General features: G+C 37.0%; 3 protein-coding genes across 4 annotated transcripts; 1 reads left to right on the plus strand and 2 right to left on the minus strand.

The window, feature by feature from the left end:
* The first annotated feature begins 2925 nt into the window (after positions 1-2925).
* mrps18a (mitochondrial ribosomal protein S18A) lies at positions 2926-4660 on the plus strand. Its single transcript, XM_033990793.2, has 6 exons — positions 2926-3109; positions 3347-3378; positions 3453-3557; positions 3704-3827; positions 3929-4007; positions 4186-4660. The coding sequence occupies exons 1-6, from the start codon at positions 2962-2964 to the stop codon at positions 4328-4330; spliced, it is 633 nt and encodes a 210-aa protein (XP_033846684.1). The 5' UTR covers positions 2926-2961; the 3' UTR covers positions 4331-4660.
* Positions 4661-4771: 111 nt separating this feature from the next.
* Positions 4772-10110, minus strand: rsph9 (radial spoke head component 9). The gene is made up of 6 exons (XM_033990790.2): positions 9983-10110; positions 7550-7787; positions 7295-7463; positions 7087-7216; positions 6853-6999; positions 4772-4934 (listed from the first exon to the last, which is right to left on the minus strand). The coding sequence occupies exons 1-6, from the start codon at positions 10017-10019 to the stop codon at positions 4774-4776; spliced, it is 882 nt and encodes a 293-aa protein (XP_033846681.2). The 5' UTR covers positions 10020-10110; the 3' UTR covers positions 4772-4773.
* Positions 10111-10331: 221 nt separating this feature from the next.
* Positions 10332-22011, minus strand: tmem63a (transmembrane protein 63A). 2 transcript variants are annotated; one of them, XM_055232203.1, is made up of 24 exons: positions 21873-21977; positions 19502-19667; positions 19348-19427; positions 19150-19228; positions 19040-19077; positions 18803-18945; positions 18657-18705; positions 18442-18550; positions 18002-18072; positions 17839-17919; positions 17205-17322; positions 15361-15494; positions 15122-15262; positions 14528-14681; positions 14304-14410; positions 14137-14223; positions 13909-13986; positions 13673-13835; positions 13475-13580; positions 12964-13131; positions 12761-12876; positions 12623-12676; positions 12127-12267; positions 10332-10460 (listed from the first exon to the last, which is right to left on the minus strand). In XM_055232203.1, the coding sequence occupies exons 2-23, from the start codon at positions 19655-19657 to the stop codon at positions 12127-12129; spliced, it is 2373 nt and encodes a 790-aa protein (XP_055088178.1). In that variant the 5' UTR covers positions 19658-19667; positions 21873-21977; the 3' UTR covers positions 10332-10460. The 2 variants fall into 2 exon arrangements, with proteins under 2 accessions (XP_055088178.1, XP_033846656.1); XM_033990765.2 differs by lacking the exon at positions 10332-10460 and having other exon boundaries at positions 10686-12267; positions 21873-22011.
* Between the last annotated feature and the right edge of the window lie 1079 nt (positions 22012-23090).

Here is a 23090-nt window from a genome sequence, read left to right on the forward strand (position 1 = left end):
CGTGTCTGGGTGTGTTTCCTCTGGGCAGTGGAGATGGGTCCCATCTGTGGCTACACTGCTGTTGCCCACTGCTCCTGATAGGAGACACTGAAGCACTGGTTGAAGAAAGGGTCAAATCCAGAGGACAGTAGTTCTACAAATACAAATAAACTCAAATAGTACATCCAAGAGGAGTAACATTTAAGAAAAGAATGATGCTTTTCACAACAGGTTTTATTAATAATAAGACCCCATGTAGAGACAGGATTTTTGTTTGTCTGCAGAGAGGTTATATGTATATAATAACATCTTTGTAATTTGTTGATAGCAACTGATGAGTCACATTTATCTCACACAAGCTAAAAACTACCGACCATTCAAAATTTGTATTTCCTACTGAGCAAATAAGCTTCATAACAGCACTGTTTGTTCTGTTTGTAAAATCTACTCCTGCTGGACTCCTACTCCTGGATTTCAGAATGAAAAAATATTGATACCAAAATACAAATTTACAACATTAGTTTTACTTGGACCATGCTCTGTTATTCCACTGTGAATTAGCTCACTTCTTTGTTGCTAACCACTGGGGTTGACCCTTTAAGAGGTCAGGTAAACATCTCATCTATAGAAGAGACTGGACCTCAGTAGGTAGCCATAGCCCAAAACTAAAACAAACTGCATCCTACTGGGCAGAAAAAGCATGGCCGGAGTACAAAATGTTTTCAAACATTTGAACAGGGCCACTCAGGAGCCTTTGGAGCTATTGTCCCAGCGGCAACACAACCTGCATAAAAATTGAACTTACTCCAAGGGCTGTCTGTCAGACATAAGCACGCATACGAGAAAGACAGATTCAGTGGAGTGTATGCATACGTGAGAGGATCGAGGGGAATGAAAGCTGACGCACTTGTAGGCAGCCAAGTCGAGGGAAAACCAGGATAAGAGCCTCTTCAAAGAGCAGCAAATACGATGAAGAGGCCAATCTCATTTAGCATGTACTCCCCCAAAATGAGTTGAGAGAGGGTGCAGCAACTGAGAAGGCTTTAAGAAGTGATGGGGGGTTGAATCTATAAGCTTTAATGCGCATCAAATAAGAGAAGATGCTCCGAAATCTGCACTTATAGCTCCCCTGCCTTATCAATGATGCTGAGCTGTTACTTCCACTCGTCACATACTTATACATTAACAACCAATTCTGAAGACTTTAAGCAAACACTCACCCTTAAAATAAGCTAATTGTGTTCAGTTGACTTCCTTGGATGCAACAGGGCTCACAAGTTAATCACCCAAGAAAATCTCTTAGTGACAGTTGTGCCTTAATTGCATACCAGACTGTGTCCGCCAATTTAGGATGCCAGCAACTTCAGACAAATCTCAGCAAGGTAATTTGAAAAACAGATAATACCGTGACATAATTTGAACTGTTATAATGATAATTGCAAGAGAATGAATCCCACGCTTTTCTAGCAGGTCTTATTATGTTCAGGCCCTTGAGTAGAAACTATCAGCAGGGGCCCTCCAGTGTGCAGCCAAACATTAAAGACAAAACAAACCAAGCCGTGTGACAATAAAAGGGGAATGCAGACAGCCCGAGTGAGATTTGTTTTTGTGCAATGTGACTGTGGACACTTATCTCCACTTGAGCCCTTGCTCCACGCTGCGTTTGAGCCGTTTATTTAGGAAAAAGCAAGGGTGAAGAAGACACTAACCTTTTCCACACAGCAATAACTTCCCCACCATGACATCGAAGCAACATTGGCTCAGTGTCCCCCGGCGCTAGCTGTGAAAATGTCAGACTAGTTCTTTTCATGTGGGGAAATCTGATCTATCTATCTGATTTACTCTCCCTGCTCTTCCTCAGCTCTGAGGCGTGTTTGTACAAGACTATGTTTAATTTAAATATCAAAGTCTGCGATGGAGGCCAGACGTTTAAAACACAATTTTTTTAGGCCCTACTAAAGCACAGACATTTCTGATGCACTGAGAAGTGTTCTTAATGAAGGGACCTGATCAACAAGACAGTGCTTTCTTTCAGTGATCTCACTGCTAAATGGTCATACATAAACATATTCTTTCAAGTTCTTTTTTTATTAATGACAACTTGCAAGGGAAAATAGTTAATGTTTTTGAGCATGAACCCAAGTATCCTTAGTCATGACAGCTGCTTCAAAATTAGCCAATTAATAGACCTACCTTTTTTCAGACTATTTCAGGCTGATACAACTGTGGTGCCCACCAGAGGACGTAGAGAGAACTAAAACATTGTATTATTTGCGAAGGAATACAATACTTTTGCTAGGGAATGCAAATACAAATACAATGTGTCCTACTAGCCACTAGCCTATTTATCTATTTTACAAGATAATATAACTTTATCAATTAGGTAGCTTTATGCCACTGATTCCCTGGTGCCTGATGCTATGTCTGAACAAGCACGAAGGCACGTGTGCTCTTGGGAGACAGGAGAGAGCCCAGAGGGAATCAGTGGCAGAACATCTTGGTGAGATCGAAGTGTCCAGGCAAAGAAGCGCGCTCCAAACAGAGGAAATGAGGCTGGCTACTACACCAACACCCATACCCCTTATGTTTATGCAGCAAGCTGCCCAATTGATAAAGTTTTATTATCTTGTAAAATCGATAAATGTTGTAGTGCCCTAAGTAGAGAATAGTGTGGACATTCGGACACACTGTAAAAGTATTGCATTCCTTCACAAATAGTAAATAGTCCCCTGGAGGGCGCCGTACAGGTTTGTCCTGAGCTATTATGTTTGCTGACAAATTGTTCTGTATTATTTTCATTCAAAATATATATTATATAAGTAGTTGTCACTTTATGAAACATCTGTAGAAGTTACATTTGATTTACCTGCATGAGAGCAATGTCTTTCAAGTAATGCCCAAAGCCCTGCACGTTCCCGATTTGTCGATCTCGCGAGATTTACAAACAGGAAGGGAGATGCACGCGAAGGTCAAAAAGTAAATATGGCTGCGCGTAGCATGTTGAAGTCTATGTTGACATCATTTAATAGTTTAAAGCTGTGCAGCAATACACTTAATGCGATTAATCTTCAAAATGTAACTGGACCTTTAGTTTCGATACTGGCGGTGCAGAGTAGAGGGATTCGACAGGGTAAGTGTCTTCAAACATAACAATCTATCGCTGTCGGGGCTAGCTCTATGTAGCCATAGAAGGTACATATACAGTCTTTATATGTATATGTATGTAGCCCATAGTCTATGATGTATCCTTGGAAAACTGCTAAATCCACGGGCTAAACGTATACAGATATAACTATTTGCTTTGTATACATATACAACATTTTATTGAGATTTAACGTTTGACTATAGGGGTTTCGTGTTTTTTCAGTGGTGGAGAAGCAAGAAGGCAAGACCACAACTGTATGTAAAAAATGTGTGTCATTCATTTACTAAATATTACGGAGTTGTGTAAATCATTTCATTTTCTGCAACAGCTTGAAGGTAAAATACTGGATACACCACCAGCTCCAGAGCCCCCAAACCCTGCAGCTAAATGTCCCATCTACAGGTGGAATCTCCAACACAAATACAATTACACAGTAAGATACTTATGTTGTGCTCTGTCATGGCATGTTAATTACTTAGCTTGAGTACAGTAATTCATATGCGTATTAATTCAGTATGATCAAAATGATGGATCTGACATATAAAGATGAGTGATTTTGGTGTGATTTCTTTTTGTCAGGATGTGTTGTTGTTGAGTCAGTTCATCCGGTCAGATGGAGGGATGCTGCCACGGAGGATCACTGGTCTCTGTTTTGAGGAACATCGTAAGATCGCTGTGTGTGTGCAGATGGCTCACAGAGCAGGTATGTGTGTTTACTGTTCTCCAGTGTCCCATAATGTCTTTTATATTACATTATTATTATTTATCATCATTCATTCACATGTCTTATATTCTCCTGTTCAGGTCTTCTCCCGGACCACAGACCGAAACTTCCAGAGGGTCATGTCCCATCTACCAAGAGGCCCAGACCAAAACTCAACAGGTATGTTACATTTATTTAAATATATTTTATGAATTTGTCAGAGTGCGAATTGTCATTGAATGATGAGTAATATTGAAGTTTTATATTCAGTATACAGTATTATTACTGGATAATGTTATTCTGAAGTAACAAAAATCATGTGCAAAACACTTCTAAACATTTTGTTTTTGTTTCTTAGATACCTGACACATTGGTCTATCAACTCAGTGAAGCCCATCTATAAAAAAGGACTGAAGTGGAAGAAGAAGCCCATGCATGTAGGACACCGTTTGCTTCTGGACAATGTGTGTTATGGTGTCAAGCCACTGTACATCAAACACTGATGAAAGTACTGTGGACCCATCAAGAAGACCATGGAAACAATACAAAATTACCACGTGTTTTTGCCCAAATTGACCTTTTTACTCAGCAACTGGACTTGCCCTCTCAAATATACTTTTGTGGAACCCTTTCTCCATCTGTATTTATTCAACCAAATGTTTAAAAAGCCGCTTAACTCCACCCAAAGCCTTATATTTAGTTTCTGCTACGGGTTCTCTGAAAGCCCTTAAAGTGAGGTCACTGACAAGTTCATTTAGCTCAACTTTACATGTTCAAAGTAGGTGGTATGTTTTGTTTACTCACTCTCAGATGTGCATCTAATAAAATATTAACATTTTCTCTGCCTCTTCATTTGGACTTGGCTCAGACTACTAAATGTTTCTACAGTTGAGTGATTTTACATATTTATTTATCTCGTAAATCAAAATATCAGCATCAGAATTCTTTAAAGCATAAAAGGCAGGTCCAGGTTTCTTGTCCCATCTCCAATGTAGATGTATCCGTGCTGTGGGGTCATTGGGATGTGGTAGAAGGTCAGCCCAAGCCATAGATGACTCCGGATCACACACACACGGTTGGCGCATTCAAACCGCAAGTGCCACGAGCCTAAAATTATGCTCATTATTTTAGTAATAAGAAAACGTGTACAGTGTTCAAAATATCAGTTGTGTAACATTAAAATCTGATTAATCACATTTTTTGGTTGAAATCCTTTTCATTCATGGAATATACAAGAATGTGAAGTAGATATTAGATGCTATGATTATACCCAACCTTAACGGCATGTTTGCTGTTGTTTTGTTCAGAAAAGGGTGTGTTCAAATCAATAGCATGACATGGCTTTGTTATAAGAAAGAAAGTTTTTTTTTTTCCATATTTAGATTTTGTAAGATTCATAAAAATAATACTAAGGTTGTAACTATAGTTTTGGGATATGTTTATTGTGTCTTGGTATTTTTTCAATTTTCTTACAAACTGAAAATAATGGTATCCAGGATTACCTTGAAAACCCTGATACAACACAGTTATATTGTACATTCATATAAGGGCCTTGCTTTCTTTACACAGCTGTCTGTGGCTGGCTTTACTTTTTAAGACGGGAAGTAAGGATGTTTGATGCAGTCACGTCATGCCACTCCAGGGAAATCCTTCAATAAATCATTGCTTTTGTGCTATTCACAGTCAAACCTGTTGCAGTTTGGGTGTGACAAATTCATGGGCCAACAATGCACCACTAAAGTCAGTATGCTACAGTAAAGTGGATACAAGTGAAAATCAAGCTAAAGTTCCTATATGATGAAATGCTTGAATGGATTTCTCAAATGGGAGCACCTGTCTTCATGTAGGAGAAGGAAAATGCCACATACTCCGGACATAGAGGTTTTAAACAGTAAGTAGGGAGCAGTACAGCAGGAGACTGCTGAGAGCGAGGCCTTGAGACAGCTGTGTAATGTCTGCAGAGGAGAACACACGCAAACATACACAGTACACGCTACACTCCTAAATCAAAGAGTGGCAAGCTTAGTCACAGACACTAAACATTTTTACTCCTCTAAAGCACATATCCTCTCCTGCTGTTGCACTGGACCACAGTCACAGAGGAGTATCCAGTAAAATGTCTGTCAATATTCACTTTTATGTATCACACTTCCACTAATACACTACAGCTAAACACAACTTACACGTCTTTAGTCCTTTGCTGGTGTACTGTTTCATAAATCAAAATAAATAAATCAACTAGGGATGTAAAGATTATTTGGATAATTGATGGTAAGTAAAAATCATTGTGAATGTTTTTGAAGCAAAAACAAGTCTTAATCTAATTAAGAATTCAGAAAGTGTCAGTTTGATTTCTCAAAATGGTCACATATAAATGTTTTAGACAATGAGAGTGAGGGATTTCACTACAGTTTGGTCATGGTGCCAATAACTGTGAATAACTGTGATATTGTGATGTTTCTTCTCAAAATAATCATAACAACATTTGACATTATGACTACCCTAAAGTCAACAAATTCTCCATTGATTGAAAACATTCTTGAATAATGCTTTGTACAACCCACTGCTTATGTCCACGGAAAAAAAATGTAATCTTCAATTCAGTCAAATTTGTTAGAAACAAGCTGGCCTGTACACAAATATGTGCAAGTCTGGACTAGTCTGGCATCACTGCATCCAGTAAATCTTCACTAAATTCCCAGCTGAATTTCTTTTGATACTGCAAAAAGGAGCTCTGCCATCTTTAATAAGAAATTGATGAGAAAACTAATGAGAATTCTTCCACTATAAAAGCAACTTTATTTGGTGGTGTGGGCAGACAATGAGCGTAATAACTTACGCCAGACCAAATTATGGGAAAGAAAGTCTTTGAACAAGCATCTGCCCATTTTCATTCAATGCCATCTCTGTGGTCCATTGGGATTTAATCGAGGATAACATTTGGAGCACACTTTGGAAAATGACTTTAAAATGTATTTTTTTGACTAATATAGTTGTAACTGTGTACTAAGCTGTGCTTGCTTACCTTTGGGAATATCATCACTCAGTAGATCCATGAAGTCCATCACTGGGTTCAGATCAGCCATTTCCAGTATAGATTTTTTCTTCATATTCTTCTTTTTAGTGAAATGCAGGAAATTGTCCAGTTTTCCAGCTTCTGAATAAGTCAGGCCTGGGAATTGTATACAGAGGTTTATTTATCTAATTGCACACTTATTAGGCTACTTGATAGTAGAAGTAGTATATTAGTACAATTTACCCCCAAAGCTGAGATTTACTTGCACCAGCTCATGTGGACTTTTGATAAAAGCGCCCCTTGGAACCACAGACACTTCCTGATCAATTTGATAAACTGTTGCTGCCAGTCTGTTTTCCTCTGTCACTTTAATCTGCACCAAAACACAGATTTTTTTGTAACAGATATACACAATCCATTTGGAGTACATTAGTATAAAAGCATCACTTACCACTATTTCCTCTGCTATAGCCTCTTCACCTTCCCCTTTTCTCTGAATCTCAACATCCTCATAAACATAAGAGGGGTCACCCATGAAGCGACCTTTGGCAGCTTTGAACACCTCCTGGATCATAGAGTCAGTGGCTGGGGGAAGCAGGTACCAGTCCATGCAGTTGAAGCTGGGACAAAACAATAACTTTTACTTTGAACTGTAGGCTATTTAATTAGTATTAATGACCGTACTAATGGTAAAGACTGAATTTACCTGTACAGGTACTTCTGGTCTTGCATCTCGTCTTCTCCTCGCCCTTGAGCAATAAAATAGTCGTTTTTGAATCCTAATATTTTACCCCAAAATAAGACTCTATTAAATTTAAAATTTTTCTTCAGAATCACCAGCGAAGTGCACAGGACAGTCTTTTCCTCCACAGTCAGAGTGTGGCCGCTTCCTGCTACGAGCTCCATAGCGTATAATAACGAGTTTGAGTCCATTGATCCGAACTCTAAACCGAAAACGCGAACAAAATAAGCGAGTTTATGGTTATTTTAGCACGTTTCTCAAGCTAGGCTAGCTCACAGGTGCTAAAGTTGCGTGTAGCGCAGCCTCACGCCAGTTTGGTTGCTAATGACAACAAAGGGGTAGCCAGGACAACGATTTGACAACTTTTTGTCTCCTTTTTCATTTTTTGTGCACATGTTACCAGTATATTGAACTAAATATTATGGGGTAGATAAATACCTTCATAAATGACATAAATAGGCCATTAACTTTTTTGTCACTTGGTGCTGACTTTGGTGCTGACTGGCTTAACCCTTTCTCACAGGGTGGGACTGTGGACTGGCAGTTTTTCATGGAGTGTCATAGGCAGATTTAGCTAAGCCTTATGCACAGCTGGCAGGATGTATGCTTGGATCGACCTAATGTTAGGCTATTGCATGCTTGGCAGAAGTGAATGTAAAGCAATAGAGCCAGAAAACCAATATGAACATTTTAACTTTACTTTGCAACATCCGTTTTCTTTTGTTCAGTGAGACAATTAGAGCTTTTAGTAACAAACTGTCTGTTGCTGTATTTTTTAAAAGTACATAGTTAGACAGCTGAAATGATAGGAAATGTGTTGCAAAGATGAGAAAACCGCCTTTTCTAATAGTTTCTTGGATTGAGTCATAGGCCTCTAGTGTTTTTATAATTGCATTAGGACTAAAAGTAGTTTAACATGAGTGCCTTTCTTGTTTGGATTTCAGACAGAGTGGTGTTTAAATCCCCAATGTACCCCTTTTAAAATGGACATTAAATGAACTCTTTGCTGGTGTTTCTTGGCTCAGGTCCAGAACCCAATGAAAACAGTGTGTAGTTGAAGTTACCCACTAAACACATCTGGCTTCTTTCCAACAAATTTTTTTTTTAACAATAAAAGAGTCAGACAGATCCTGTACTTAAGGATGCCCCTTCACTCAGTCACCTCACATGCACTGTTCTGATTATGCCATAACTTTGGCTTTAAACATTATTGAGTCGAGTTTGTTTGGGCCTATATAGGACAAAGAACTGTGCAATTGCACATAGTAATATGAAATATATTAAAAATACAAAAAACACAATGTGATGAGTGAGACTTAACAATCAGTAGAAACAACAAAACAAGAGAAGTTCAAATACATATAAATCAAACCACTGGTATTAAAAGTGCTGTAAAGAAATACATTTGAGTTAAAGAAAGCATAGCTCCTGTAGTGTGTAACATATATATTGACTTGTATTTATTGCTTTATTTATATGCTTTTTAATCCCAATAGTGCATTTGTTGGCTCCTTCATAGTGGTGGCTGTGATTACCCAAACAAAGGTCTTTTTGGAGTCATGTGATTGGTCAGCACTGGTGAGCTCAGCAGTCTGGCTCAGAGCTCTGTTGGCTCATTGAGAAAGCCAGAGAGTGGGGTGACTTCTCTTCTTCTGTACTCTGTATACAAGCAGACTAGGGACTGCCTCTTCACCAACCTACACAAGTTCACTTATGGTGGGATCTACAGTTAAACTAAAAAAGCAGGAATTGAAGATGATAGGTTATATATTTTCCCCCCACCTACACACCAGTATTTAAAATGATGATTTAACATTCTCTGTTAGGAGTAATTATCTTTGTAGTTGTAATGTGGTATAAATAATGTGGTATAAATACAAGAAAGTCTTGTGTAATTGCAAAATACTATAACTTGCTGGTGCCTAAAGTGTGGCAATGGTTCATAATTGATGCGCATCAAATGGGGGTTGGTAGAGGAAGAATGAAGAAGTGAAAGGCCCTATCCATGGGCTTCAGAATGATAAGAAATTAGGCCATAGAAATTAACAACTTAAATACATATTATTCCACAGTAAAAACTCCTCAAATGTTCCATATAGTACGAAGCTGAAAGTCATGAATAGTCTGAGAGTGTTATTTTTATAGGTCTACATTCTGTAAAATAACACAATGGTCGATGCTTTTTTACATTTGGGAAATGTGTGGAAATAGTAGCTTAACTTGGCTGAATGTTTTTAGAGTCTCCAGTACATGTAATTTCAAAAGTATATACCGGTAATATGAACATTTCTGGGTTTGGATGGCACCTCATTATAGATTGAGAGTAGGGGAGTGTGTAGCAGAAGTAACAAGACATACACTGCTCTTTAAACCCCATTGGCCCTTAGACAGAAGTACCTCTCTCATCAGCAGCAGTAGTGTTTGTGGCCCCCATCCCACAGCTCTGGGAACCTCAGCTCCCCAGAGACCAGCGTTACCACGGCGCTAATCCTGACCGACAAAAGATGGGAGTGCCATGGAACACCAAGGCCCAGCACTGTGATTGGCTGGCACTATCTCACGCTGCATCTTGGCCCCAGCAATGTTTATATACAAATCAGGGCACCCGGAGGTCACATCCATCGATCTTGAGGGTGACATGAAGAAAACTTGACCCTAAACGACCAGACCCAGAACTCCAAATGGGTTTAATTCTTATTTGTTACACACATACAGACACACAAATAAGCTCTTACTTGGTTCTCGTAGCCTGGGAGTGTACAATTAAGTGAATGCTGAGAGAGAAGAGGAAGTGGAGTGACTGCATAATAGTGTCTGTGTTTTACAAAGGCACAGACGCAACAATACTGTGACTGGGGGCAGCAGGTTCACCAGGCTGCACATAAGGAAAAGCCGAGATTAATAGTTGTATCAAAACTTTAAAAATACTTCTGAGATTAATGTAATTTTGAGGTTTAAAATCTATTTATAACTGTATTTTAGTCTTAGTGTTGCATAATAATACTAGACTTTTCTGTAAAACAAAAGAACTGCAATATGTTTTTACATGATTCGCGTGTACATTTGAAGAGCGTCAGAAATGGTGACAAAAGCTTGAATGAATTTTGTTTGCATTTATTTAAAAACAGTCTCCCAATCCTCCTACAAATCATACAGTAACAAAACACAGCCCCAAGAAATGACCTTACACCTTAAAAAAGTTGTTTTGCAAGTTTTGGTAGGTTATTATAAAAAAAAAAGAAAAAAAAAAAAATCACATTAGGGACATTAGGGAATATGAAAATCAATTTCCACAATTGGAATCTTTTCCCATTGAGAAGACATTTAGGCACTGACAGTATTTGAAGTTTTAGTCTGTGGTCAGAAGTTGGGTCAGAATATAGTGTGTCATTGGCTGAGCTATTCACATAACCTCTGCTTTATTGAGCGAGAACAACCATTATATACACAACACATGCAAAGCCATTGTTAGTGGTGTTTTGATAGCAAATGCAAAACATTTAGACCACATGAGAATACAGTATCTGCAACTTATTAGTGGTTTTGTAGTCTAACCAGACATTGCTTTCTCATGACATTCTGTTACATAAGTTTATTTATTTATCTCATTATGAATTTAACCAATTCTGTACTGTGACCTATTGTAATTTCACATTTTTTTAAATACCTTCCATAATACTCATGTTTGCTGCTTCATCACCTATACATAATATTACATTAAGCCAATTTGTACCAAAGTAAGGTCAAGGTAAAACTAAATAAATTCATAATTACAAAAGTTTAATGCTGAGATGAGGGGCAATCAATCTATTATGTAAACATTACGAAGTTCACCGATCTCTTATGCTCAGTAGTTTTGTATACAATGCTAACAATAGGAGAAAACTTAGCACTTCATTAGCCATATTTAACAACTGTGTCCACTGTGTTGTCTTTTAGCTGAGGCAGGTGGTGTGACCAAAAGGGAAGGACAGCTATACAAGTCGGTTAACACGAAAGGATCAGGTGAGGGGTGGAGCTACTGGAAAAGCTACACAGTAAAACATTCATTCCAGCGCCTGAATAACTTAGACATACTTTAAGTGGTGCTGTGTGTTTAGTGCCAAGTGATGTTTTAAAGAAAGCACACAGTGCCCTCCAGTGGCACACGGAGCATATGGCAATGATCCTTCTTGCAAATTTCAAGCATTGCAAAAGTAACAAACATACAAGAGTTGGTTTATTAAATACTGTGACAATTAATTACATTTATATTCACTTAATGTTGTGAAGTTTTAAACCTTGAACAAGCCAAGGAAAAATAATAAACTAATTAATAAATAGAGTATAAAAGTGAATTTAAAAGGAGATTCTCTTGGCAGGTTAGCACTGGCATTATACAGTAACAAATGTTTTTTTTTATGACTTTGGCATTTGCAATGGCAGTATAAACATTATGTACCCATCATCAATATCAGAGTCTTAACTGGAAACATAGCAATAATACCCTTTTGGCTGTGTATATTTGGTATATAAAAAAATATTTGATGCAGTTCACTGACTCATGTATCTGAAGCATTGTCCTTCACTGCAGTTGTGTCATAGTTAGGGCTGTCCTCTGTTGAACCATAAAAGTTTGATTTTGGGGGCTCCTCTTGGGGCTGGGCTGGAGATTTGGTATTAAGCACTCTGGGTAGGTAGACCTATGAAAGAGAAGATACAACTGTCGCTATAGCTCAAGAAATTCAAAAATGTATTAATTTCTTGTAGTTCAGGACAATGCCCTTGACAAAATAAGCTATAATATAATAGCAGTTAGTTGAGAAAAAATGAAACCGAACGATAGCATCTGTACACTATACAAGGCATTTTTATAGAGACACTTTTGTCCAATCAGGATGAGAACTAGGTGGAAAAAACTGTCAGACATGTTTGCCTGTATTAGTTCAACAAATGTGTGAGTGAAGGCATTACGTGGTTTGGGCTAGCATGTTTTTCAGTCATGGTTGATTGGGTACAAGGCTTTTAAAATATTAAAACTACCAGAATTAAGATTACCATGGTGTGTTCTTCTCCTCCTTCCACTGCATCGTCATCATCCTCATCTGAAACCTGCAATTAAATATAGTAAAAGAGTTTTTTTGATACCTTTTCCATTTTACACATTAAATAATTTTAGGTTACATTAAAACTCACCTTATAATTGTGTGGACTGAGATACTTAAAAACGCCAAAGCAGGTGTAGCAGAGGCAGATACCGATAGTGATGCACAGCACCACAAGTGTGAAAAGGGATGTGGCAGCCATAAAACCTAAACACACAGATTAACACAGAAAATCAAAACGTGAGTAGGTATGCCACCGAATCCACATGGTAAAAAAATGAAAATGTTCCTAACCGGTCCTGAGCACAGAGAAAACGTAAAGCCATATAAGGCAGATGATGGGAGCAGCCATGGCTTGATTGACAGCTCCAATGTGTACCCTCTTGTCCAGGCTCGCGGGGAGGTAGGCAAAGTATAAGTTGTGTTTGTCCACTAGGTGCTTCAGGAGCATGTACAGTAAACCTGGAAAAAAAAAAATATATATATATAAATATGTATGTATGTATGTATGTATGTATGTATGTATGTATGTATGTATGTATGTATGTATGTATGTATGTATGTATGTATGTATGTATGTATGTATGTATGTATGTATGTATGTATGTATGTATGTATGTATGTATGTATGTATGTATGTGTATATGTGTATATGTGTATATATATATATATATATATATATATATATATATATATATATATATACACATATACACAGTCATGTGAAGCATCATGATAAATTACATAGAAAAAACATAGATTATACATTCAGAGCACTGCTATAACAGATGGAGATGGTTCTTACCAAAAGGTACAATAATGGGACATACGATGCTGTAGGCCATGATTACAGTGAACACACAGAGGCTCCAGCCGTACATAGCCCCATACTCAAACTCATAAGCTTGATTCTGCAAACAAACATACAAAAAGCAAAACCATAATATCCCAAGTAATACCTTCAGATTACAATACCCTTTTAAACAGAAACATTAAAACAAACCTGCTTCACGTATTTCCTCTCTGCAGCAGAACGAGCACAGGCCAGGCGAACTGTGTACAGAAGTAACCCTGGTAACCGTAACAGCTCCATCCCAGAGCCCACCAAACCCGCGGCAATGACGTAGTTAACAAAGAAAGCGCCTTGGTCCGGGAGGAACACACACCTGGTAAAGATAAAACGTTTCTGAAAAAAGTCTAAAATAAAAAGTTGTGATTTTTTAAATAACAACAACTTACTCAAATCTTAGTTTTCCATTAAGCAATCCATCCTCTAGAAAACTCTTATCAAACAGCCATCTGAAGAAAACAGCAAGACTGGACAAAAATATGAACAAAAATATATTTAGAGTATAACAAAAATAAAAGTTGGTAAATACTATAAAAGAAAAATATATAAATACGTTTTTCTAACATATTAACTTTGAATTTGACAACAAAAACTGCAACTATATTGACCAACAGTACCTTGTTAGTCCAAGTGATGGCAGTATAAGCACCATGAAAAGCAGGAAAAAATAGAGCTTCCTCATCATACTCAACTGCTCACTGGACCTAGAAAAAGGGAGAGATAAAGAGGAAAAAAAAAATTATAAGTTGCTACTGTACAAAGTAAATTACTACAAATTTCTTACCTGCTCCAGTGAGCCTCTCCAAGCGTGGAATAGTACACTACAGTGGGCAGTAGTGCAGAGAAGGACCAGAGCAGGAGAGTGGGGAAGAACTGACTGATTATAGGACTCTGAAATGACAAGTTATAAATGGAAAGGCCATATTGTGAAAACCTCATGTCGTCAGCTTAAAAGATGTCAAATATAGACATGGTAGAAGCAGCAAAAGCAAGATATACAACTCTTACATTGAGATCTTTAATGGGCTTAGTAACGTTGAACTTGTCCATTGTGTTGATGATGATGGTGGGAGTTGTGAGGAAGGTCAGAAGGAAAAACAGTAAAATGTTGAGTGGTATGTAACGCAGGTACCACATCACGCCCCGCACTGAGAGGTTTTCCCTGTCAGAACACAACATCGTGACTCATGAGTGGAAAATCTCAATCATCTCAACATTCCTCCGCAATACTGACCCAAACATGCTCAACAGGATACTGAAACTGTGGTTGAAGTTAGGCCTAAGGTGCTCATATAATGTTTGAAATTGACCTTGTCTTATGTAAATTTGTACTTAGGTGTAGAACTTTAAACATTCTTTTCTGGACTGTAAATCCCGTTAAAAGCCCCCTATGGACAGGTGTGGAAAGTCACTTTTGCTATAACACTTAAAATCCAATGTAACTGATATGCCCATATTACACAACTAAATAAATACAAATAAAGAAAGTCCTGCAACAGTGTATAAGTAAGAACAAAGAAACAATAATCACATGAATGCACCACATAACAAATACACAACAAATGATAAAGTAAGACATTAGTAGTGGTTGTGTTATCTTACCAATACACGTTTTTGGGATGTGGTGCAAAACTAACTGTCCACTTCTTCACTTTCAGAGGTCCACTATACTGGGATGGCTGAGGCTCTCTTCCACAACAGCAACTCTGGCTACAATCCACTGCGTTAAAATCTTTTAATATGCTGACAAAAGAAAATGAGAATTATAAGGTAAAACTGTAAGCAGTGACCAATATGTTTATCATTACTAGCAGTTAAAGTTTGAAGATGTTTTTACTTACAATTTGGCCATTCCCTCATTCTGCAGGGTCACAAATGCCATTCCCAAAGGATATTCTGGAACCTTTTCTGCTTCTTGTCTGAAATCTTCAAGTAACAGCTTTTCTTTGTTGCTGTAGAACTCTATGGCATCAACCTAAATAAAATAAAATAATAATGCAATTAATGTTAAGTAGTTAAAGGGGACATACTATGTAAAATCAGCTTCTATGAGCTCTTAAAGTATGTATGAGGTTTCGATGATTCCCTAATTTTTACTTAAAAGGCTCACATTAAGCCATTTTCTGATCTATGTTATAATGTTGTTTCATCATTAAATGCATACCTGGAGTTTTATTTAAAAGATCTCTAAAATGCAAACTACTGGAAAGGTATAGTGCCTGACTTACTTAGTGTGGCACAAGTTCTTGCATTGGATCTTCTCTCTGCTCATATGGGTGTGTGTATGTAAACTATGTGGATGTGTGTGTGTGTGCGTATGTATGTATTATACATAAATTTATAATGTACGGTATGTGTATGTGCATGTATATATGTATGCTTTGCTTGTGAAAAATAAAATTGAAATTGAAACTGAATTGAAATTGAGTTGTGTTCTATTTCATTCACACATGTTGAACTCACAAACTCAAACAAAAAGCACTCTGTTCCACCTTGTCATACAGGAATTGCTCCACTGTGTTTTTAAACTTCATACTCCTTCACTAGAATCATTTGGATAATTTCAGCCCTGGAGTTGCTAATCTCTACAGAGAGGTAAAAGGTAGCTGTTAACTTGAAAACTACTGCTTTAGGACATCACAAGGTGGAACAGGGCATTTTGAGGTTTGGAGATGTAGACAGACTAATAATAAAGGCTTACTCAAACATGTGTGAATGAAACAACTCCAGGCATGTTTTGATATGGCTTAAAGCTCACAAAAGTCCATTTTGCAATATATAGGACCTTTAATGTGGTGGGAAAATATCTGTAGTTACATATAAGTGATAGTTTTACACCAATCAAGAGACAGTTTGTGAAGAAAACTTGAAATGTATGTTGAAAATGACAGAAAGTAGAGAGTTCTGTATTGATGACATTACACCAAGGAGAATTCTTTCCAAAAGTTAGGTAAAATTTACATATAAGACGCAATTTTTTCTGATACTGTCAACATTATTTCAACAAAATACAAGGTGTTTTCTTATGTTTTTATTTGTCAAAACATGATTTTTGTGTACATTAGGTGAGGTGTTTTTCCCCAATGTACAAATTTGAAACCTGAAAAAATGGCCAAACAGGGAAAAAAAAAAAGATTTGTAGCAAAAACCTAAATTTAATGATCTTTGCTAAAAATGTTTTAGTAAAATGAGTAGTCTAATTTGTCATAGGAACTTTAGCAATGTTATGTGTTAAGTGTTCCCTCGTCATAAGCTTACTCAATGTTGTTTTTTTATGGATTGTTGCATGGTTCACTAACCCTGTATTGTCCTGCATTTGAGGATTGGGTGCTCCGTAAAGTCTAATCTCCACCCACTGCTCAGAATTTATTTGGTTATTAAAAACGGTCAAACTTGGTTGTGCATTTGTAAGAGGTTAAAACATGTCACATAGCTATTTTTAACAATAAAAAAACATGTAAATGAAAATCCACTACTTGAAATGAGAGGAATGGAAAGGGCTGACGGGTCGTTTTTATTATTTAGACCTTTAAATCAATATTGTGTTTTACAATGAACAAAATGTGCAATAATGATCTACATATGTTAAATTTTATTTACTACTATCCTAAAAAGCATAATAGGTCTCTTTCAGGCTGTAATATATTCACAAATATTTTATGTAACTTTTGTGAATTTCTCTCACCTTTTCACATGAGGCGCAGCAGCAGAGGTGACCACACACTCTGGGGCTGATCATTTCACGTATGCCTGTATTCTCAAACACCTTCTCGTAGTAACGCAAATTTTTTCCAGCACGAACTCTTAAATATAAAAGAACGTGCAAACACATTATTAGACAATGGTGGTTAACAGTAATGTCAAGCAGAAGACTCAAAGCAAACATCCACCCTCTTTCTAAATGCTTAACACAGTGTACTTTGTCAACAACCATTTAAGTTACACCCAATCATTAGAGTAAGTATCATCTCTTTACAAGGAGCACCCACTGAATGTCTATGGATGAACATAGTGTCTCTAAAAGGGGGTGACTGTTACAGATTGACAGCTGTGTATCAGAAGTCTTTCACCACTAGAGTGTGACAGGCTTGTGAATGTATAATGTGCCAAAATGTAAGGTGACAATGAAAAACTAAATATTGCATTATTAATAAAAAGTAACGTAGCTCCAGAGTATAAAATAATTGTATGCACTGAGATTTTAAGCTGCTACCACATGGCATTTGTGGTGCAACACTGTGGAAAACATTACAGTAAAGAATGAATAAAAACAGTGTTACTTATCAGTTCATATTTACCAAACACTCTATCTAGTGTACCTTTCTTTATCAAGGTGCATGAGTTTAGCTACATCAAAGCCCAGAGTCACATCACACACGCGGCAGGTTGGGTACGCGTCTCTGGAAATGATCAAACAACAAGGACATTGAGCAACAAGGTTAAATTCACAACAAAAGGCCTGTTCTACTGAAAGATACTTACGTAAAATGAGACCTTACGTCATTTTCTGTTGCCGTTTTTGGCACTGAAGTAACAAACAATGTATTTCTAGCCTGAAAAGGAATGAAAAGAAAAATGCATTGTCTATAAGTGTTGAGATATATATATATATATATATATATATATATATATAGATATATATATATATATATATATATATATATATATACACACACACACATATATACACATATACATATATATACACATATATATATACATATATATATACATATATATACACATATATACACATACATACATATATATACATATATATATACATATATATATATACATATATATACATATATATGCACATATATATACATATATACACATATATACATATATATATATATATATATATACACATACACATATATATATACACACATACACACACTCTTTTATAGGCTTACTATTTCTTTCCGCATGTCTTTCATTTGTGAAGTGTGGCGTCGTAAAAAAACAACTGTCAGCATCAAGTAAAGTACTGCAAAGATTGTATGCAGCCATAGCAGCAAGTCTCTGTGCAACATAGAGATATAATATACAGTTAGTCACATACATGACAGTTAAATAGAATAGTAGACCAATAAGACAGAGGCAATTTATCTACTGTCATAGGCCTTACCCACTTGGAAGATTGGCTATGGTTGTTCTTCCAAAATTTAGTGGGTTGTCTATGTACAATCAAAAATAATCATTCATACAAATTACAATTACATTTGAGTCAATATCTTTTTTTTAAAAATTATTTACTATTCAGATAAGTCTTACCTAAAAGGTTCCCAGTCAGGTTCACAGGTAAAATAATTCCAAGGGAAGCGACAGTTATGACAATAAGTAAGAAGATCAGATTGCGTTGAAAGGAGAGGTAATTTGTAGCATCTATCCCACATCTATCTTTAATTTTCCTATCCCTGCAACAAAACAAGTATTGTTTAACAATTAAAAAGCATGACATATTTAAGACACTGGATATTGGAGATTAAGTTTAATAGCATAGATACTAACTCCATTCTCACAATGTAAGGCACCCACGAGAAAAAGCCCTAAACAACAAGAAAGATAAAAAAAAAATTTTTAAATACTGTGAGATAAATGATGATATATTTTTTTCATACCAATTCGTGATCATGTTCATCTGTGCTTGACAGAAAGGACGACATGCGACCATAGTTACGGTGTCCAAAATCGTTAAACCTAATATAAAAATAAGTCATGATTCATTATTTATTAATTATGTCATTAATAATAATATAAATAATTAACCAAAACAGCATCAATGTGAAAAAAATTTGCAATTGAAATAGTCAACATACCCCTCACTTTCAGCCACCAGCGCTAACCGTCCAAAGTCCCAGAATTGTTTTCGTATAATAGAGAAAAGGATCAAAAGGAACTATCAGGGGATAAAAATAAGTTAATGTAAAAAAAGTAGACAAGTTATGTAAACATTGTAACGACAATACATACCATGAAGACACAGAAATCCAGAAAAAGCACAATTGGTATCCCTCCAAAGTTGTTCCCGTACAGGACACTGCTTTGGTTGGAGCTGAAGCATTTTGTGAAGTTAAAGGCAGAGCTGCCATTGGAAACAAGCCACTGATTCCACCACTCAGACGACATGGCTATCACTCTGTGAAAATTAGAAATGAAAGTCAAGTTATTATCAATGCGGTTTGTTATTTGATAAATTATCTTTACTTAGCTATGCCAAATAGCTCTGCTGCACTAATAATAGCAATCATTTTCATGCATGAATGGTTCAGAACAAACTTCTTTAGGAAACCACACAGAAAAGGTGTGACAATCTGATAACAATCATGGAAGATACAAAAAAAATGCACTGCAATGGGGACATAACACTGAATATTGTAAGACTAAATAAATCATAATGATAGGCTTTCTTTCACTGATGCAGGCAAAGTCTCAGTCTTGATCCTGTTAGATCTGAGTGCTGCTTTTGACACTGTTGATCATGGGATCCTCTTACAGAGACTGGAGGACTGGGTGGGCATCTCTGGTACGGCACTAAACTGGTTCAAGTCCTATTTAGAAAACAGGGAGTATTTTGTTGAAATTGGAAAATGTATATCAGATAAAAATGTCCCTGACCTGTGGGGTGCCCCAGGGTTCAATCCTGGGACCCCTGCTGTTCAATCTCTACATGCTGCCGTTAGGCCAGTTAATACGCAGCAATAATGTGTCTTACCACAACTATGCAGATGACACTCAGATCTATGTCTCACTAGCAGCAGGTGAATATGGACCAGTGGATTCACTCTGCCACTGCATCCAACAGATCAGTGTGTGGATGCAAAACAACTTTCTTCTGCTAAACTCAGACAAGACTGAAGTTATCATCTTTGGCCCACAGAAACATAGAGAAAGTGTCAGCAGTCACCTCCAGTCTCTCTCTCTAAAACCTTCAAATCAGGCTAGAAATCTAGGGGTAATAATGGACTCAGACTTGAACTTTAACAGCCACATCAAATCAATAACATCTGCAGCTTTTTACCACCTAAAAAACATTGCAAAAATCAAAGGTATACTGTCAAAGCCAGACTTAGAGAGACTTATCCATGCATTTGTCTCCAGTAGGTTAGACTACTGTAACGGCCTGCTCACTGGCCTCTCCAAACGAGCCTTAACACAGCTGCAGTACATCCAGAACGCTGCTGCTCGGGTCCTGACTAGAACCAGGAAGTATGAGCACATAAGTCCTGTGCTCAGGTCTCTGCACTGGCTTCCTGTAGCTCAAAGAATAGACTTTAAAGCAGCTCTGCTTGTGTATAAGTCTCTCCATGGCCTAAGTCCAAAGTATATCTCCGATATGTTAGTGCCATATGAACCATCTCGCAATTTGAGGACTTCAGGGATCGGCCTCCTGCTGGTGCCCAGAGTCAGGACTAAACATGGGGAATCAGCGTTTAAATTTTATGCAGCTAAAACTTGGAACAGTCTTCCTGAAGATGTGAGACAGGCCTCTACTTTGACAATGTTTAAATCCAGACTCAAAACAGTTCTGTTTAGCTGTGCATATGACTGACAGGTTTTTATTCTGCACTCTTCTCTTTTAATGTTGATTTTATGATGATTATTTGTGATTATTTATGTTTGATTTGTGTGATTTTAATGTCTTTCTTATTCTGTAAAGCACTTTGAATTACCTTGTGTACGAATTGTGCTATACAAATAAACTTGCCTTGCCTTGCCTTGCCTTTCTTCACTGGCTACTTTAATACAGTCTTATATTAATTAATAAATAAACAAACAAACAGATAAATCTGCCTGAACTAGCTCACTGTAGTTGAAACATCGTAGAACATTATGAGAGTACTAACTATCACATTGGAACAAAAACAGTCTCGATCAATACCTCTAAAATCAGTTTGTCCAAGTTTAATTGTGGATCGGTTCAAAGGGGGCCCGGGGGCCACACCTTTCCCAGACTTAACAAGGTCTGTCACACTGACATGTCACGAGACCCAATAAAGTCGCATTATATTTTCAGCTGTATTTTAATCTTTTAGGTCCACAGGCCGAAACACACCCAGTTGAATATGAGGATTGGAAATAATAAGTTAGCTTAACTACGAAAACTAGTTTGACAGCTGCTCTCTAAAATCTTCACCATGAGTCACTACTTCAGTGAGACCGACTATAAAATTTAACACTGTTTTCTTAGTGTTTTCGTAGTGAAAGACAACAACAGGAGCCTATTTACTTGCTTTTACACTTTTAACGCATTTTGACCACTTTGCGCAAAAAGTGAAAATAGTCGCTTTGGCTTGTCATAACAAAAAACATACTCTGGAAAATTATTGAAAATATATCCTACCTGGCCGCTTACGTGCATCCGATTGGTGAGATTAAAGTCTATTTACAGCCAAAATCGACTTGTTGTGAACGGAACTGAAGACGGAACTTAGCGGCTCTCGGCTCCATGTTTCACGCATGCGCAGTGTCAAGTCTTGACCACGAGATACGGTTGGCTTTTGCTTTGGTGTCCTCCTGCCAATCATCCTCAAGAAAGAGCCAACGTGACTTCTGTTTTCAAAGTTAACTGGAATGAGGAAGTATTGGTAGATAATCTTTATATTATTAAAACTGCTTTGCATAATATTTTCATGCAGTTCTATTACATTTTGGGAACGTTAATGGCCACTGTTGTTTGATAGGCCTTGTAAAACAGTCAAACACAATTATAACAATGCTATTGGCTTAAAAATAATTATTTGAATTAAATAAAAATTGGTTGAAGGTTGATCTATACTAAATCATTGTTTACTTTGCAGCTTCACAAAATCTGCAGTAACAGCCTTCCCTATATTACTTTCTTTGGTTGTCATCTATTGGAAAGATACCTTGTGGTTACCAACCAACCAACCCAACCTGGAAGCCTACATTCTTCAGCATCACGTAAGAGTCACACTGATAACTTTATAGCCTGTAACTATCTACATGGGTTTAATTGAGCCTATTTTCCTATTTTTTCCTTTGAGTTTGACCCAAGTGTAAAAGAAATTCCTTCAAATCTCTCAAAACATTTGTATCATTGTTGCAGTGTGCATGTCTGATCAAATGCGCCTTGTGCCCTGCAGGTTTTACAATAGGTCTCCAAAGTCAAAAAACTGTATTCCTTAGTAATAGAATAACTAATAGAATGTTAATGGTGAATCTGTTACATTCAAAGTCCTTGTTTCCATATTGTTGTGTTCAATTTATGAGTATTATTATCTATAACCAGGATTGCATGAGTTAAATACTTTGTGCTGAAATGTATGAGATTTGGTTATGTTTTATCAACACATTTAGAATTTGTGTAAAGTATATGTTAAGTACACTAGCACAAACTCAGTCAGGTATCTGTGCCAAATTGACTGTAAAGTTTATCGACAGTTCACACTTCAATCTACAAAGGTAAACTACATTATCTATGTTCAACTCCTCAAAGAAAAGCAGTGATACAATATACTCTGTGTGACTTCTCATATGTCATGTGATCAGAGATTTGTTCCACTCCAGTCAATAGAGTTTGCCAGCAGTTTTAAATCTG

This window comes from Periophthalmus magnuspinnatus, chromosome 24 (assembly GCF_009829125.3).
Source record: "Periophthalmus magnuspinnatus isolate fPerMag1 chromosome 24, fPerMag1.2.pri, whole genome shotgun sequence".
Lineage (NCBI taxonomy): Eukaryota > Metazoa > Chordata > Actinopteri > Gobiiformes > Gobiidae > Periophthalmus > Periophthalmus magnuspinnatus.

Excerpts from the sequence above, each read along its gene's own strand:
- mrps18a (XM_033990793.2), top strand. The coding sequence starts at position 2,962 with ATGGCTGCGCGTAGCATGTTGAAGTCTATGTTGACATCATTTAATAGT. Across the intron at positions 3,558-3,703 it reads AACACAAATACAATTACACA|GATGTGTTGTTGTTGAGTCA; the intron begins GTAAGATACTTA and ends TCTTTTTGTCAG. Across the intron at positions 4,008-4,185 it reads CCCAGACCAAAACTCAACAG|ATACCTGACACATTGGTCTA; the intron begins GTATGTTACATT and ends TTTGTTTCTTAG.
- rsph9 (XM_033990790.2), bottom strand. The coding sequence starts at position 10,019 with ATGGGGGCCACAAACACTACTGCTGCTGATGAGAGAG. Across the intron at positions 7,788-9,982 it reads TACTGCTGCTGATGAGAGAG|AGTTCGGATCAATGGACTCA; the intron begins GTACTTCTGTCT and ends TTTTCGGTTTAG. Across the intron at positions 7,217-7,294 it reads CTATAGCAGAGGAAATAGTG|ATTAAAGTGACAGAGGAAAA; the intron begins GTAAGTGATGCT and ends GTTTTGGTGCAG.
- tmem63a (XM_055232203.1), bottom strand. The coding sequence starts at position 19,657 with ATGTCGTCTGAGTGGTGGAATCAGTGGCTTGTTTCCAATGGCAGCTCT. Across the intron at positions 19,229-19,347 it reads CTGGTGGCTGAAAGTGAGGG|GTTTAACGATTTTGGACACC; the intron begins GTATGTTGACTA and ends TTTTTATATTAG. Across the intron at positions 13,132-13,474 it reads TCCCATTATTGTACCTTTTG|GTTTACTGTACATGCTCCTG; the intron begins GTAAGAACCATC and ends TTTTTTTTCCAG.